Source organism: Electrophorus electricus, chromosome 2 (genome assembly GCF_013358815.1).
Source record: "Electrophorus electricus isolate fEleEle1 chromosome 2, fEleEle1.pri, whole genome shotgun sequence".
Lineage (NCBI taxonomy): Eukaryota > Metazoa > Chordata > Actinopteri > Gymnotiformes > Gymnotidae > Electrophorus > Electrophorus electricus.
Window position 1 is genome coordinate 24256907 of NC_049536.1, and position 16986 is coordinate 24273892.

Sequence of the window (16986 nt, forward strand, 5' to 3'; positions counted from 1 at the left end):
AAGCTAAGGTAAATAGTAATTCCCTCTGAAACACTTAAGTAGTTTATAACTTATTAGCAGAGCAGTAAAGTTTGTGAACCTGGCTCAGGAATTCCCCTCATCAGGGCTTAAACTGACTCTGCATGCTGGCAACATGATTTCTTATTGATGAAATGAGTCGTTTCATACCAAACACAACAAATGGAAGCAACAGATTTCGGTACAGTACATCAGCATTTTATTCCATGCAGTTGTTTGCTTTGATTTTATTCCTTTCTGCTCCCATTGCACTGTACACAGGCTAATACAGGAAACCAGATTGGTTGATCATAATGCCATTCAAGATAGGGAAGATGGGACATGAGTAAGAAACATACTGGAGGAGAAAAATAAATACCCCATAATTTAACATATCCTGCACAAAAATAGTTATAACAAAATAACTGTTTATGCATTAGCTGAAAATCAATTATGAAAAATGTGTGGGGATGAATGACATAAATGTATTATGTCTGTGAATAAGAGAGAGAGAGAGAGACAGAAAAATACAGAAAATGGTGATAAAGTTGGCTAAAGTCTGACCGAACCTTTCATTTCCATTACACATTTCCTTGGTTTAAATATTAAAACCATCAAGTAATTTTTTGTCAGAATCCAATTTGCATCAGGTAATACTAACGGTATGCCAGAATCCACACTGAGAAACTACTTTCCATCTTTATTCAACCTAAGGTGACGGTAGTTGGGCTGACTGACCAATAAGACGGCCCTTGTGGTAGTAACTGGACTGATCATTAGCAGACTGTAAGAGTCACTAAACAGCATGAGCAAAATATCCAAGTTTGTGCAAGTCAATCACCAAGCAGTTACCTGTTATCCAAAAATTAATAATGTTAATAGAACTCTCATCTACTAATTAAGCTTGTTCTGCTAATGACTGGCAGCAGGAGTCTGCTGGGTGCTGGAAGAGACTTCAGGTTGTAAGATGACAGCGGGATAACAATGCTTGAACTCACAATTTAGTCCTGGTCCAAGTAGCCAGGTAGTAATGCTGTAATCTCCATTACCAAGACCAGTATGCAAAGTTTTTTCTTAGGTGGAGAAGAATATCAGTTTAAACAACCGTCAGATCCAATACACAGGATCATGCAATTTAGCCAGTGATGGAGACTGATACATAATTATATCTTATAATGTATATGTCTGGCTCTTTCCACATCTAGTTCTATCAAAGTCAGTCAGTCATTCACATGGAATACGCTCGGAGTATTCCCTGAAGACTGACTACTCTCCCTAAACATATACTTCACAAGTTAGTAATGATATGAAAACAAAAAATTCCAAATGATTAGGAAAACTAACATTTTGTTTCTAAGCTTGCTAGTAATCCAAAATAAATTAATTAAATGATTATGTAGACCAGCTACAAAAGGTAGGAAAATTCAATTAAATAACTTTAAATTAACACAACAAATAATCATACTTTACAGGAACTGTTATGGTTTTGCAGCTGAAAAGACATTGTAATTCACTCACAACATCTCGGTTGATTTCTGTTGATTAAAAACACAGAAGACTTTTAAACACGTAAACAAGAAAAATGAGGTTGGTGTGTCTCCATAACTTGTCCTGGCTCACTAGTTACATACTACAAACGGCATCCAAGGTCCAATTCATTCACACCAGAGGATCATTTTGATCCACTTCAAACCATGCTGGTCAGAGAATACAAACATAAAATAGTAATGGCTGGCTGTTCTCAAACAGAATAAATAGGAGAAGTTTTGAAAAGTCCAGAGTTTAAGCCTTAGTTCCACTTTGTTCTTTTGCTGCTATTGTGTCTGTGCAGCGACTGCTTCCAACAGCAGAGCTTCAGTGAGAAGACTAACATATGACCCCCCGTTTTCTTCCAAAGAAAGACTGGAAACAAATAATGTCCTTCACAGTTTCTCTAATTTGCCATCTCTTATGAATAAAAAGTCAAACATGACTTCTTCTGCTTAAAGCCCATCCTGTCTACACAATTACACAAAGACAGACACACCCCAAAAACACACAAAGCTAAAATGAACACAATATAGTAGTAACGGTAAAAGATGCAGCATCCCTTAAATAGAAGTGTAAAATAGATGGGTTTTAGGAGGAAGTCTAAATGACTACAGCACCTAACAAGCCTAATAAAGGTTACTTGCTCGGTATATTCTTGTATAAAAAGGAATGTGGCCAGTTCTATCACAGAAACACAACAGACCGATTTGCCTCCCTCTAGCGGAGACTGGTTGCTATCACACTGAAGAGAAGAATTGCACTGTGCATTTAACAAAACCTGAGCATCAAACTATCAAATGCCTTTTCCTTAAAAAATAAAATAAAACTAAAGATTCAGCTCAACTCAAAGTTTCAAAAATAGAGGCCTTTTAAAAAGTGGCTTTACGATAACTATCTTGTTTCACTACGACTCGCCCGCGCATCTGTCCAGCCAGCTAGACAGTCCTGCTAAGCGGGAATCTCCTGAAAGCCTGAGCGGGAATCTGCATTATTGCTGATTCAGTCGTAACCTTTCAAGAAACAGCAAAGTGCATCCGGTATGCCGGGGCTTCATTCTCCTCGGCCACGAACACATGCGGTTTCACTTCACACGCGAACACAAACGGAACCGGACAAAACCGTAGACACACAACGCAGTGAGTCCTGAGGGAGGATTTAGGGGGCTGCTGCATCTTCACATCAACTACATGACTTTATCTACCGATAAAAATGAGAGGAGAGGGGAGATGTTCGTTAAGCCTAAGTACAGGGCTTTTCCTGTGGCGCCCAGTACGGTCGTCACCGGTCAAAAGCAAAGCGTTGGGATACTCCTCCAGTCTGTTAGCTAACCCTTTTCAGAGCACAGTCCTGAGGTGAAAGGGAAGCTGGAAATGGTTTGCTCCAATTTCGACACTTATAAAATGTCGGGTTTCTCTTGAGCTTTTTTTCCCCACTCCAGTTCCACTGCGCATCAGTGGAGGTCGCCTGCTGCCGTTTTAAACGCGTGTTCTTCTTCAGAGCTTCTGGACATGGCCCCGCGGACAACACTGCAGCAGAGCTTGGACTGCCCTTTCCGATGGCATGCCAAGCGAGCATGCTGGGACGGCTCCGCGGGGGTCCGTGGTGTCGGAGATGAAACAGATTCAAAGACGAAAGGGAGTGGGAGATTCATGCTGGTGCTCAAACTGTAGTTACCCTGCTATCCCAACAGAGGGCAGGGCGTCATTTCTGTAAACTCAAAATTTGTCAGGTATCAGCTAGCTAATCTTTGCCAGAAGGACAGAGCTGGCTGCTTGAACTCAACTAGAGGGTCCTTTGTTTTTTATAGGGTAACCAACCGGTCCCATCAAGGAATGATACTCGCTATAGAGATCTGATGTTATCAGGGCATAGACACACAAGCCCGCACACACGTATGCAAACATTTCCCAATTCCCAATGCTCCTTGTATTTCCGTGCCCCTGGTAATAAGATCTTTCCTTTAATTCTGGAACATTCCAACCTGATACACTGCACAGAGCTTTTACCCTGCTGAATTTTGTCCTTTTTCTCTTGGCTAAAATCTACTGTTCCTGATTAATTATTATTTTTTTGTTCCCCAAATGCAGAAAAATAAATTATGAACTAGCTACATTGTCAGTCCAGAGGTGCCTGAGGTTACTCGAATGAGGAGCTTGCATCCAGAGGGCGGGCATAGAATGGAATATGGGATGTTGATGACAGCAGGCTCCAGTTATTGCGGTGGTTTCCTCCCAGAGGTGGGGTTATGGGAGGAGCTCACCAGGAAGAGGGAGCGCAGGGCTGCTTGTTCCTGATGGTGGCATCCGAACACTCTGCCTCTGAGGAGTCACAGTCCGAATCCCCAAAGTGCCGTGGATTCTGACAGAGAACAAATGAGAAACGAGTGAGGAAAAGAATGTGAAAGATATAGATGAAGAGCATGGTCACAAACTATCAAACATAAAAAGACAGACACTTCAGTGTACTTTACCTCAGACTACATTTCCATCCATTAAGTGACACACACACACACACACACACACACACACACACACACACACACACACACACACACACACACACACACCACGGGGACTTTGTGGCATGCTACAGAGAGCATCCTGGGGTGTGGCCGCTCACCTCGTAGCTGTGCTCGTCGGCACACAGCTTGCCCAGGGAGATCTGGGTCTTGACCCGGCGCACAGCGCACTCCTTGTCTGACAGGCCGTCGGACTGCGTGGAGATGTCGATGGGGATGTCAGGCGTGTGTGAGAGCAGCTCGTCCAGGTGTTCCTCTTGGCTGGCGCTGAGCACGTCCAGCGGGCCGCTGTGTGAGTGCTCACTTGTGTTGCCCTCCTCGCCGTCCGACACGGACAGGTTCTCCGAGCTGAATGTGGAGTACGACTGGAAGCTGCTCATGCACCGGTGTGGCCTACAGGAGATATGCCACATCCGACTCATATCGTTACATATTTTAGAACATGGACACTGAGTGCCAATGATGTGGAGCACCACTCTATAACTTATACAGTGATCTAACAACTAGTAGCCTCTGCCTACTAAATGTGTGCGAGAGAGTGAATTGCATGCTAGCATACATGCTTCGTAAAAATAGTCAAGCATATGGGGCAGTGGTAGCTCAGTGGACACTCAGCTTGTAATCACAAGGTTGTCATTTCAAGCTCCACCATTTCCAAGTTGCTACTGTTGGGCCACTAAGGAAGGCCCTTAACCCTCAATTGCTGAAGTTATATTCAGACATAATTGCCATAAATGTAAATATCTCATAAAACATTATTAAATACACCACTTGAATTGGGAAAAAAAATTCAATTAAAAAAATATCCCAAATCCCATAAAAACCTAGTACTGACATACTACATATTTCAATATTTTACTAAATACAATATATTATTTACTACGAATAAATATTTAAGGAAAAATGAACTGCACTCGCTTTATCATAGAGTGCACTCTCAGTACAATATGTATGAAAAAATGGCAAACTGACTGTCAATCATTAATAAACAGAGCAATCTTTTACCTCTGTCTCCGTGGAAACTCCACTTCACTGTCAACCTCTCCCTCCTCTTCTTCTGATGAGTCATCCCCAACCTGACAAGGACATACAGACTGTTATCACACACTCCTTCATACACACACACTTGCCTAAGCTAGATAACTTTCCAACATATTCCCAATGGAAAAACCCTATTCTCCCACAGATCTCCCAGGGATCTGGCCTACCTTACTGAGAGGTCTGAGGGTGCGTGGAAGTCCACTGGGGAGGCTGCTCCGTGGTGAGCCCCCCTCCAATTGCTTCTCCTTCACTTGGGCCTCCCCATCTGAGGCCAGCTCTCTGGGGCATGGTGCCATGGCTGTTGAGCTCTCTCGTGCGCTGGGCAGAGAGTAGTGGGGCAACTCCTGGTGGCCGGGCTCAGGTGCTGTCTCTTGGCACCGGAGGCAGCCGGGGAATGGGTGAGCCTGGCAGCAGGGGCAGAGCAGGCCGGCACCTGGTCCAGTGGAGGGGACGTGCTGGCGCAGGTTGGCGCCCACAGCCGTAGAGATGAGGTCGGGGCTGGAGCCTGCCACGTGCCGCTGCAGGTGGTCTGTCTGCGGGCTGCGCAGGGCAGCAGAAGGGCCGAAATAGCGCAGGTTGCTGGCGCAGGTGGCCACGGCCATCTCCCGGCTCTGCAGGGGCAGGGGAGGGCCCTCAGGCAGAGGTGGATGATGGTGGTGGTGATGGTGGTGGTAGTGATGGTGCTGGGGCTGAAGGGGCTGCTGCTCTTCCGCTGTTCCAGTGGCAGGTTTCAGCACTGCAGGGAAGTCACTGTGGCTGCCCTTGCTGTTGGCCCGCCGGTGGCGGGGCTTGCTGCGATAGCGGGCCTTCCCTGGAGGAGTGGAGACCTTGGGGCTGCTGGAGAGAGGAGATGAGGCAGGGAGTGCCTCCACACTGGGAATCCCATCGGAGCGCAGCAGGTCAGGCCTACAGCAAAGCAAGAGATCATCAGCAAGAGCAGGATGGTACATCAAAGACTATCTGTCAATACACTAATGAGTACCTCCATTTTTCAATGTCTAACATATTCTTAGTATTTTAAACTGCATGGATTCACTGCATAAGTCCGAGGCACAGAGACTCAAGCTCTGATATTCCTGACTAGTTAACGCTGAGCCGAGCAGAGTTACCTTTTAGGAGTCTGTGCACTGGGTTTGTGGTTCATGCTGCCTTTCTTCTTGATGAGCTTCTCCACAGCATGGGGCCTGACGATGGGACGCACCAGGTGGCGTTTGTAGGTGCTGGGGTATTTCTTCTCCACAGCCTGCTCCCTTCTGTTCAGCCAGCACACACATTGCATCAAGACAATGAGTTAGAAATGTGAATAGGGCATCGAGTACATAAAACCTGAAAATCAGCTTCCAATTCAAATTTAATGAAAGCACAATCTATTTGTAGCTACTGACCCAAGCTAAATGCATTTGGGCTAGAAGGGCTGCGTGTAAGGGGCTTAGGCTTGGGAACTCAGCAGTTCATATCTGAAATTTATGAACTGAGGTACTCTTATATAAAGTTTAGTGGCCAGCAGTTTTAATGAGTTTATATACTTCGATATCTGAACACATACCTGACAATAATACCCAAATGAGAGTAAAGATCTATTTTTCAATTACATTGTAACGATCACATATGATAAATAATGTGTACATATGTATCAACCTTTTCTCTTTTTGTTTTTTTACTCGTGTTTTCGTTTGAGCGCCTACCCTGTAAGGGGGGGGGGGGGGGGTGAGGTACATGAATTCAGGGCCCGTCCCTTGCGGAGCAGATGACTGATCACCCAGTGGGCAGGACGATCACGAATGGACTAACAATGAAATGGGGAATCCCAGGAACCAGAAGAGAGAGTTTTAACATATGGAAGCATCAGGTTGTGGGACTTCACTCGAGGAATGTTCGCATCTTCCCCCTCCACTTTTGCGCAGTGTAAATACACCTGAAGGAGTAGGATATTTTTTTTTCCTCTTACCCCGGGGTATTATTGACTGTGGACGGAGTTTTGCTGAGGGATTTACGAACTTCACATTGCTGTCTACCAAAGGAGACATTTGGGGTGAGCTGTGAAGTGGTAAAGAGACTGCTGAGTCTCCATCTTGTTTTACCGTGCTCATTGCTTCCCTGTTATAAACATTTTTACAGATCTCAAAGTGGTTGTGTTGGATGACTTGACGTGATATTATGTTGGGGGCAAGTTATTATTATTAAACATCCTACATTTCAATGTTAGTTTGTTCTGAGGAAAACAGGGCGAACATCACAACATTTTTAACTTGTCTAGGTAAAAAGCTGTATATGTCAGGGTAGTTCTGAAAAAAATTGACCAAATAGTCTGGTATACAGCCAAACTCTTGTATTACCAATTTTTCAATTCACATATCTCCAGTATTTGTATTTCTTTATGTATGTAAGAAGAGAGAGAGGGCCAGGGCAGGTGCACCACCTTCCTGTGGGTAAACAGAGTTATGCTCTCTGGGGATGCCCAGCTGTAGGACAGGAAGCCAACGGCACATTTCCCCAGCATGAGAAGATCTGAAGGAACTGATTTTCCAATGAACCATGAGAAGATCTGAAGGAACTGACTCTGAGGTGCCATTCTAGAACTGCAGCCCCAGACGCCCCACTGAAAGTATTCAATGTGGAATTAAAGTGATTGGCCCTGATCTTGGAGATTTGCAGCTAACCCCCCTTAAACAGACATGTGTTGGGTCTCAACACAGCGCTTACTTCATGAGTTCCTTCTCTCGCACTTCCAGCTGCAGCATGATCGCACTCAGCTCCATGTAGAGGTTATTGGCTCTCTCCAGCTTTCTCTCATAGTGCTCACGAATGTCTAGTGCATGTCTGAGTGTGTGGTAGTGATATATATAGATAGAGATAGATAGAGAGAGATAGATAGAGAGAGAGAGAGAGCGAGAGAGAGAGAAAGAGAGCAAGAGAGAGAGAGACACACACATTCCAGCTTCAGAGTTCTTTGCCATACTATTCAATATATTCATACTATAATACTATTCATATAATTCTCCAGTTATTTGCGGAATTATGGTCAGTGACTGACCTGAGTTCATCTCTCCTACGCCGTATGAGTTCTTCATCTAGTCGATGTATACATGTGCCTTCACTCTTAATTTTCTCAAAATGCTTCTTTACTTCCTCTCTCCACTCCGCCTAATAAACAAGTAAACACACACACACATAAAAGCAAGCGTTTAACCCAATGCCACCCAGACATTTACCATTTACCTCAGCAATCAAACTTGTACTTCAGGTGGTAGTGTAGAGCCATTCTTTAAGTGTAGATGCTCTGGAGGATGAGCTTATATATATGTATGTGTGTGTGTGTGTGTGTGTGTGTGTGTGTGTGTGTTATACATTCTAAAATCTTCTAAAATCTTCTTCTATTCCCAAAAACCCACCTGAGATTTGAAGTAAGTCTCCTGTGGAGCTCCCAGCACATCTGCGGAGGCGATGTCCAGGTGCAGCAGGATCTGGCGGAAGGATGGCCTGTTCCTGGGTTTCCCTTGCCTGCACAGCACATGGCAGGCATGAACACACAGCCCAAGAGATCTACACGAACCCATAAAGCTGATGAAGAACACAATGTCTGAAACATGCGAGCCGCTCACCATGCCTGCTTCATGAGGATCTTGAAGCCGTCAGGACAGGTGGAGGGAACAGGGAGGTGCAGGCTGTTACTGCCCACACCCCAGATAATAGCGGAGGAGTCCACATCCTTATAGGGGATCTCCCCCGTCAGCAGCTCCCATAACACCACTCCGAACGACCTGCAGGGAAGACAGAGACACCAGATGCGCACATTTCCACATCAAGGGCTGTAGTTACACACATGTGGACCTGAGTCAGAGTTTCCCTGCCTTCCTGGCACAAAAAGGACCCTCTGACATTAATTCATTATAAACACAGAGTGTCAGCTCGCTGAGATCTCCCATGGTGAGCTCCTCTCCAGGACAGCGGGGGCTGAAGCTGAGGAGCAGGCAGCGTGTGTGCGTGTGTGCAAGCTCACCAGATGTCTACTTTCTCGGACACGGGCTCGTTGCGGATCACCTCCGGAGCCATCCAGGCCACCGTCCCAGCAAATGACATCTTGGTGCTCTTGTCACTTAGCTCTTTTGAGGTCCCAAAGTCGGATATCTTCACAACATCATTATGAGTGACTAGCACACTATGTACAGAGAGAGAGAGAAAAGATTCATGTGTCAGCACTAAATGTAAAGTCAATTAGATATTTTTGATGATTTCGTGATGAATGTCTAATCAAAGCCTTAACTGAATGCATAATTAAATCCATAGATTTCTTTATTTGAAAGATGTAAAAAGTTGAAAAATGTAAAAAGTGACATTCACTCATATTAATATTTATTTTTACATGTATTTTTCTTTTAGAGAGACAGAAATGGATTAGGTGGAATATGGTCAACAGCTGTGCTGAACTGCTAATGACATATTTGAAGGTTGTAGTCCAGTTGGACATAATGCACAGATGTAGAATTCACATAGTTCATATGAATTGTCTTTGAGTAATAAAGAAAAAGTGCCTTTGATTTTAGATTTCCAAGATTCTCTAACATCACAACTCAATATTCTTCATTCCTTCATTTGCCTTTTTAAACGAATGATCTCTTAGTATTTAGAACAAAGGGCCAACATGATACAACTAAGAACATGAGTCACACTGATTGGCTGAAATAAACTTAAAAAGATAAGCAGAAGTGGAGAGGAGAAAGCAGTTCTGCATTTGCTTATAAATGCATTCTAGTAGACCCAGTTACACAAAAGAGGCATCGGGCCATCAGTGGAAAGGGCGATATACATTAGTTAAGTGAAACCCAGCTGTGCTCAGACTCGTTTCAAACACTGTGGTAAGCATCATTATCATCAGACTCTTGATATCTGCCTGTGTCTTCCACAAGTGAACCCAACTGAGTTGCTTCCCATGTCGCTAAAGTGCACTGCAGACTTCGTCATAAAGGATGCTTTTTTGATGGCTTTCTTCCATATTAGTTTTATGTTTAAAAAAAAAAGCAGTGGAGCTTGCTGGGTTTGACTGTTCGGAGGAGCGCGTGGAGTGGCTTACTTCGGAGATTTGAGGTCTCTGTGAATGATCTTGTGAAGGTGCAGATAGTTCATGCCACTGGCAATGCCTGAGGCCCAGTCAACCAGGAGGCGCGGTGTGACCTTCCGTCCTGCCCGCAGAACCTCGTACAGCTGTCCCTGAGCACAGTACTCCATTATTATACAGTAACATGGAGCCTGTGTACACACGCCCCTGTGGACAGAAACACACACACACACACACACACGATTCTTAGACATGCCATTAGGAGTCAGCGCTGAAAGACTAAATCCAAGGAACAGTGAGGATAGGTAAACAGGGACACTGCCTCGTACTTAAAGCCGATGATATTTGGATGCTTCAGCTTGCGAAGGTGTTTGATGTCTGTCTCTTTCTGTTCCCGGACCTTCTTGATGGCCACTTCTTCAGAGCGGAACTTTCCCAGGAATACGGCACCCTGGGCTCCACTTCCCAACCACTGCAATTCCGAGATCTCCTCAAATGGAACCTCCCACATGTCTACAGATGAATAGATTAAGACATAACCAATTAAACTGAAAGTATTGATACGGACTTTGGTTAGTTTTGTTAAAGTAATAAAACTGCAGGTTAATTGGTGCATTCTAGTCCTGATATGATTTTTTTCTTGTTTAGTTTGCATGGTTGTCAAAGGAAACTGCATAACTGCATAAAAGGATCCTGAAAGCTGTGTAATCTACCCCAACATTGGGATAGATCTGACCCACTTACTTGCTATAGACAAGTGGCTTTTTAGAGAGTGCCAGAGTACCACTAGATTGCTAGTGTAAGTGTCTATAGTCTGGGGGTTGCCCATAAACTCAGAGCCTTCTCTAGCTATGGACCAAGAGCACAGTGATTAAAAACTGGACTGCCCACCTTGCTGTTGGAGCTTGTACTCCGTCGAGTAGGTCTTCCCTATAATATTCCACACGGGCCTCAAGCAGCCAAACAAGCCTTCCAGGAATCCGCCTCCACCCGTGCCAGCTCTCTGGAACTGCAGCTTGATGTCGTCCTGGTGCTGGGGATGGGTGGTTGTCTCGTCAGCGTGGTCCATGGGGCAACCCCCATCCTCGTTGGCCTCCTTGCCACCACTGCTGCCCCCGTCCTGGTTGCAGGGGCCGGGTGACTTCGGCTCCTCGTGCTCCTGGAGCTGCAACACACTGTTGTCAAAGTGGCCCTGCTCCCGGGTGGAGTCCTCACTCAGGGCTGTGCAGGGTGGGCTCATGCCGCTCAGCACCAAGTCGTCATCGCCACCCGCATGGCTCAACACCTGCAGCTGCTGAGGGACTATGGGGAGGTCGGCGGGCGGGGCCAGGTCAGTGATGATCTGGGGGGGAGGTGGAGGAGGCGGAGCTTGGGGGGAAGGGGAGGGGTTGGGGTTGGTCTTCTTCAGGGCATCCCCAACCACGGTGAGCTTGAGCTCCTCTTTGAGCTTGCCCACCAGAAGACTGGGGCAGGAAGTCCAGGAGAGCACCTCTGGGGAGCTACCCATGGTGCCGTACGTGTGCATGAGCAGCTGCCCTCCAAGACAGAGGTAAGGCAGAGGGACTTCTCTAATGGACACTTAAGATCAGAACACCTAGAGAAAGACAGATATAGACACATAGAGAGAGAAAGAGGGAGAGGAAGAGGGAGAGATTGACAGTGTTCTAAAATATTCCACAGATGGTAATATAAGGAAATTAATGTTTAAAACATTCCTCTGTGGAATGTCCTAGTCAGTGGATAATACTAAAAGAGAAAAATTTAACTGCAACTGCAGACCTCATTTTCTACTCATGGTCTGAGATTGGAGGTTACATCAATGATGAATATCTTTTTAAGAAAGAGGTAGAGAGAGAGGGATGGAGAGAGAGAGAGAGAGAGAGAGAGAGAGAGATGCATGGCCAGATTCCAGAGAGCATTTATTCTGATCTAAACTCAGCTGGATGACTCTCACTACAGTGTAAGGATTAAGCAGCCATACATATTTGAAGCTCTGAGAGTCAAACATCTGGAACACTCTGCTGTGTCTCACTATGTATTAAAGCAGCCTAGTACAGCACACACACACACACACACACACACACACACACACACACACACACAAACAGCCCACAAACAAACATGGGCCCTCACTGCCTCCAGGTGCCATGGTTACGCAAGCAGAAGGCCATGCTGAGCCCTTGCTCCCTAAAGGGCACTTATTCTCTCATCAGAGCTGCCACCGAGGCATATGTGCCATGTTCTCAGCTACTGTCTGTATTTATTATTAAACAATTTGACATGAGTACTTTTGCCTGCAGAGCATAGGAACACAGAACACATCAAACTGCCCGCTATCATGACCAAACACATTTCCCAGCATCTGCTGCAGTGAAACCCCTTATATTCTCTGTTCTGGTTGCACACTGTCCACACTGTCCTTTATGTAGCTGAATCTAATCAAGTCAAGCCATCACCACTCCAGTGTCTCACTGTTCCACTGAGTGATGAAGGAGAGTTTAAACCAAGCAGTTTAAGGTGTCTCATTCAACAGTATTAATAAAAACATAATTTTAATCAGGCATGTTAAGACGTATTCAAAACTGAATATGAGGCACAGTATAGGCAGAGGAAAGGGCAGACACTGCAGGTCCTGTGCTGATAGGACCTGAAATGGGGACAGCACTCGTGACCATACTAAGCTAACTCTGCGGAGCACAGAGGGAGGAGCGAAAAGGAGGAGAGAAAAGAGGAGCAGTGGAAAGAGTTGCGTGACAGAGATAACCTGCCCCAGCCTTTTGTGAGAGAGGCCATCCAATCTGAGCAGGACCTATGAACCGCACACACAATCACACACAAATCAATCATACACATACAGTCTGCTGCACACACACAAATCAGACAGAAGACATACAGATTCTGCAAGCACAGGCACATGCTCAAGTGCACACACACACACACACACACACACACACGATTCTTCAATTCACACACACAAGCTTTACCGTCTGTGCACACATACATGCACATAGACCTGTGAACCTCTTCCTATAAGAATATGGGCTCTCTGGTTCCAGTAGCTTAATCCAGTATCTTAAGTAACTGGATAGAACTCTTTTCTTTCTCACACACACACACACACACACACACACACACACACACACACACACACACACACACCCACTTTATCTGCACATAGTTAGCAGTGATAAGAAAGAGGCATGATGCAGAGTATGTGTACGTGTGCATGTGTGTGTGTATGGGTGTGTGTAACCTGACCAGCATGTGTTAGTAATGGAGCGGTAGAAGCATCAATAATGCAAGCTCAGCTCTCAGCACACAGCTGAGAGTGCAGGACGCAACCAGAGCGCTCTCTCTCAGGTAACCCAGAAATCCTTTCCTCTGTGTGTGTGTGTGTGTGTGTGTGTGTGTGTGTGTGTATATATATATATATGTATATGTGTGTGTGTGTGTGTGTGTGTGTGTGTGTGTGTGTGTGTGTAATTCCATCCCAGGACCAGTGCTGATGCTCTGGGCTGCAATACACCCCAGGAGAAATATTGCCAAACACACACACCTTGAACACAGCAAAGGGGTGCACATGGACCCAGCATCCAGGTGGCACTACTGGCCTTAGTCTAAACAAAACAGAAATGCTCCACATACCAGCCTCAAAGCCGCACTATTACCAGAAGTGTCGATTATTACAAAACCAAAGCACAAGCATCTTATAAGCTCTGCAATGTTTCTAAATCTTTAAGTTGCATTAACCGCTGGCAACATTCATTGGCTTAGGGAAACTTGGAAAAAGTAGATGTATCACTTTAGACACTCTCTTTGAAAACTAAGACTTTGGGGAAATGGGGCCCCACTTGTTTCAGGTGTTGGTTAGGTGGTTGTTGCTGTTACGGATTAGTTTGAAATGTTTCTTCATCTTCCATGTGCAAAGAGGCCTTGTCAAACTGCACCGTGAATCATTCATGGCTCTGGGTGTCTGCCCTTCTATAAATAATGGCTGCACCTTATCGGCAGATGGCGTGACCTGGCTGGCTAACTGACATAGCACCTGGACCTGGTTCAAATAGGGCTCAACGCTGTAAGACCACAAAGCATAAAAAAATACTGTAGGTGGTGCTGGGCAAGATGAGGACCTGTAAATGCAAGATCGCTGGTGAGGCAGAGATGAAAAAATAAATACGGAGAAAGAGAGGGAGACAAGAGAGAATGGATTAATCCAGGATGGGTCACTGCCTTGGGCACTGAGAAGAAAGGAAGCCAAGTTTGGATGCAAAGCACAAGCCATCGTTTCTCTGCCATATTAAATCTTCGAGCCTCATGGCAGAAAGCTGGGTGACATAACACAAGCACACACACAGATTCACCTTATCCAAGGCTCAGCCGGATGGCCCCACACGAAGAAACACCCACATATTCACCTTAACCAAGGTGACCCCACAGAAAGTCACACTCAAAGAATCACCTTAACCAAGGCGCAGCAAGTTAAATGAACTGAATCTCAATGGGGATTCAGTTCAATGCGGTGAGGGCGGTGGAACTCTTGTTCTAATTGTACAAATGTCCCTAACGGACTGAGACATGGAGAAATGCTGAGTAAAAATGCTGAGGAAAAAGATAGCAATTAGGTTGATGAAAAATAGGATACCCACTTGTAATATTGCATTAAAATATTTTAGGAGGATAAACAAACAAACAAATATATAAATAATGAGGAATTGTCAGGAAACTCCTCAAAGTTTCAAGTTTAAGTTGGATGGAGACAAATTTTTAATAGCAACATAACTGAAAGGTAAACTTATATTACCTGATTAGACTACAGATTTCTCATAGATTAAAGAGAATACAGATTACATAACTGATCAGAATATTATTAAAGTAAAAATATTGAACAGAAGGCATTTTTGCATGTTGTGCTTTACATTCTTTGCTTTTCAGAGCTCTATTCCAGCACATAGTCTATTCCACATCTGCAGCTGCAGCTGGATATGCCCTCTGTCATTACCATGCAGCCAAACATGTTCCCCTCCACCTCGACACTCCCCTTCACTCCCCCACACTCCATCCAGCACACCCCCCATTGCTTCGCTTGCCACGGATGCTACAGTTCAGACTGCATGCGAGCCATCTGTTTTATAGGCTGCGATCTTTGTGTTATGCCATGTGGGAGCCATGGGCTATTCTGAAAACTACACAGTCTGGAAAAATACTGGCATTAGCACCATTAGTAGTTGTCACTCTTTTTCTCTCTCATACACGCACACACACACACACACACACACACACACGCACACACACTTTGTGTGATACACAGTAGGGATGGAGCAGCTGGTGGGGCTGGGGGATCAGGTTCCGGTAACGACCCCCCACCCCAACACACACACACACACACACACACACACACACACACACACACACACACACACACACACAGAGTTAAGCCCACTAATACATTACTACAATTTGTGCTACTCAAAGGTACTGCAACAAAGTCTAAATGTAGCACAAATTACACAAACACACCTAGGTCTAAGTACACAGTTTTGCTCATATACAGGAGTACATGTATTTTTTAGCTTTTCCTCACGGAAACCACCCATCAAAAAGGCTAAAGAGTCATCTCACTCACACAAACACACTCCAGGAAAAACAGATGTTCACATTAATCTGTAACATACCATAAACACACAGCTTCCCACATCCACATGCTCTCTCTCTCTCACACGCACACGCACGCGCACGCGCACGCACACGCACGCACACACACACACAGAAACTGTGTCCCTATAACTCTAGGTCTTATTAGCTGCAGGCATGGGGGCCAGAATGGGCTGGGGGCTGGGAGCTGGGGGAATCTTGCTCCAGAGGGACCAGCTGCTGTAGCAACAAAGGGCCAATTTAGTCTCCGACAAAGAGCCATGCTCCCACTTTCTGTCTGCCTGACTCTTTCTCTCTCCCTCTCTCTCTCTCTCTCTCTCTCTCTCTCTCTCTCTCTCTCTCTCTCTCTCTCTCTCTCGCTCCTGGTCTTACTTTCCCTGTCTCTCTCCTTTTATTCTTCATCCCAGCAGCATCAGTCTGAACCAACTGATCTGTCTCTCTCTCTCTCTCTCTCTCTCTCTCTCTCTCTCTCTCTCTCTCTCTCCATCTCACATTGCCTCTCTCCACTCTTTTAGATCAAAATCAATCTGATCCTGCTGTTCTGAGGCTGGCTCCAGCCCCCCCCCCCATCACACGCTGGCTGCCACTGACCGACAGATGAAAAGGGACTGCTCAATCACTCAGCACGATTCCACCAGCCAATTAACTCACAGCAGCACCCGACTGCACCTGAGCACCACCACTGCTTTATTCACACTCTAAGTTGCTATCAGGCGTCCTCTCGCACGCTTGCCCACCCGCATGCATATGTGATGCTGTCTCAGCCCCTCCCAAGCAGCACGCATAAAACCACCCTGTCATGGAACCTGAGTAATGCCCCAGCTGCCTCTTCTCTGCTGATAAGCACACCTGATGCTTAGTCCACAGGGCCTGAGCTGGAGTGACAGACATTCAGAAACTTCCACAGCCCTGGCAGGGTATCCCAGCAGGCTGGGCACAAACTCTGCAGACTGAAGTATGGGCAGATGTTTAAAGCTGCTTTAGTACTATGCTCTCTCTCTCTCTGTCTCTCTCTCTCTCTCTCTCTCTCTCTCTCTCTCTCTCTCTCTATCTGTCTGTCTCTCCCCCATTCTTTCCCTCAGGTGCTAAACTGAGGCAGGTTGGTAACCCTATAATCTGTGTTCAGCAGAGCATAAGTATCCAGAGTAAACACAGCAGAGTGGTGCACTGGGAAAAATGACCTGGCTGCTGA

The 16986-nt window shown here is 45.5% G+C and overlaps 1 protein-coding gene across 2 annotated transcripts in view; it reads right to left on the reverse strand.

Annotated features, from left to right (window-relative positions):
• Positions 1 to 200: 200 nt before the first annotated feature.
• The window catches only part of si:ch211-45c16.2 (mitogen-activated protein kinase kinase kinase 13), a 32110-nt gene continuing 15324 nt past the window's right edge, over positions 201 to 16986 (reverse strand). For both annotated transcript variants that reach the window (XM_027010885.2, XM_035523711.1), the window contains 13 exons: positions 11034 to 11736; positions 10472 to 10655; positions 10158 to 10349; positions 9087 to 9245; positions 8689 to 8847; positions 8479 to 8587; positions 8121 to 8230; positions 7790 to 7906; positions 6196 to 6339; positions 5254 to 5992; positions 5051 to 5121; positions 4147 to 4438; positions 201 to 3885 (listed from right to left, as the gene is read on the reverse strand). In XM_027010885.2, coding sequence (XP_026866686.2) covers positions 3784 to 3885; positions 4147 to 4438; positions 5051 to 5121; positions 5254 to 5992; positions 6196 to 6339; positions 7790 to 7906; positions 8121 to 8230; positions 8479 to 8587; positions 8689 to 8847; positions 9087 to 9245; positions 10158 to 10349; positions 10472 to 10655; positions 11034 to 11667 — 3012 coding nt within the window. In that variant the 5' untranslated portion in view covers positions 11668 to 11736 and the 3' untranslated portion in view covers positions 201 to 3783. The remainder of the gene's footprint in view (positions 3886 to 4146; positions 4439 to 5050; positions 5122 to 5253; positions 5993 to 6195; positions 6340 to 7789; positions 7907 to 8120; positions 8231 to 8478; positions 8588 to 8688; positions 8848 to 9086; positions 9246 to 10157; positions 10350 to 10471; positions 10656 to 11033; positions 11737 to 16986) is intronic.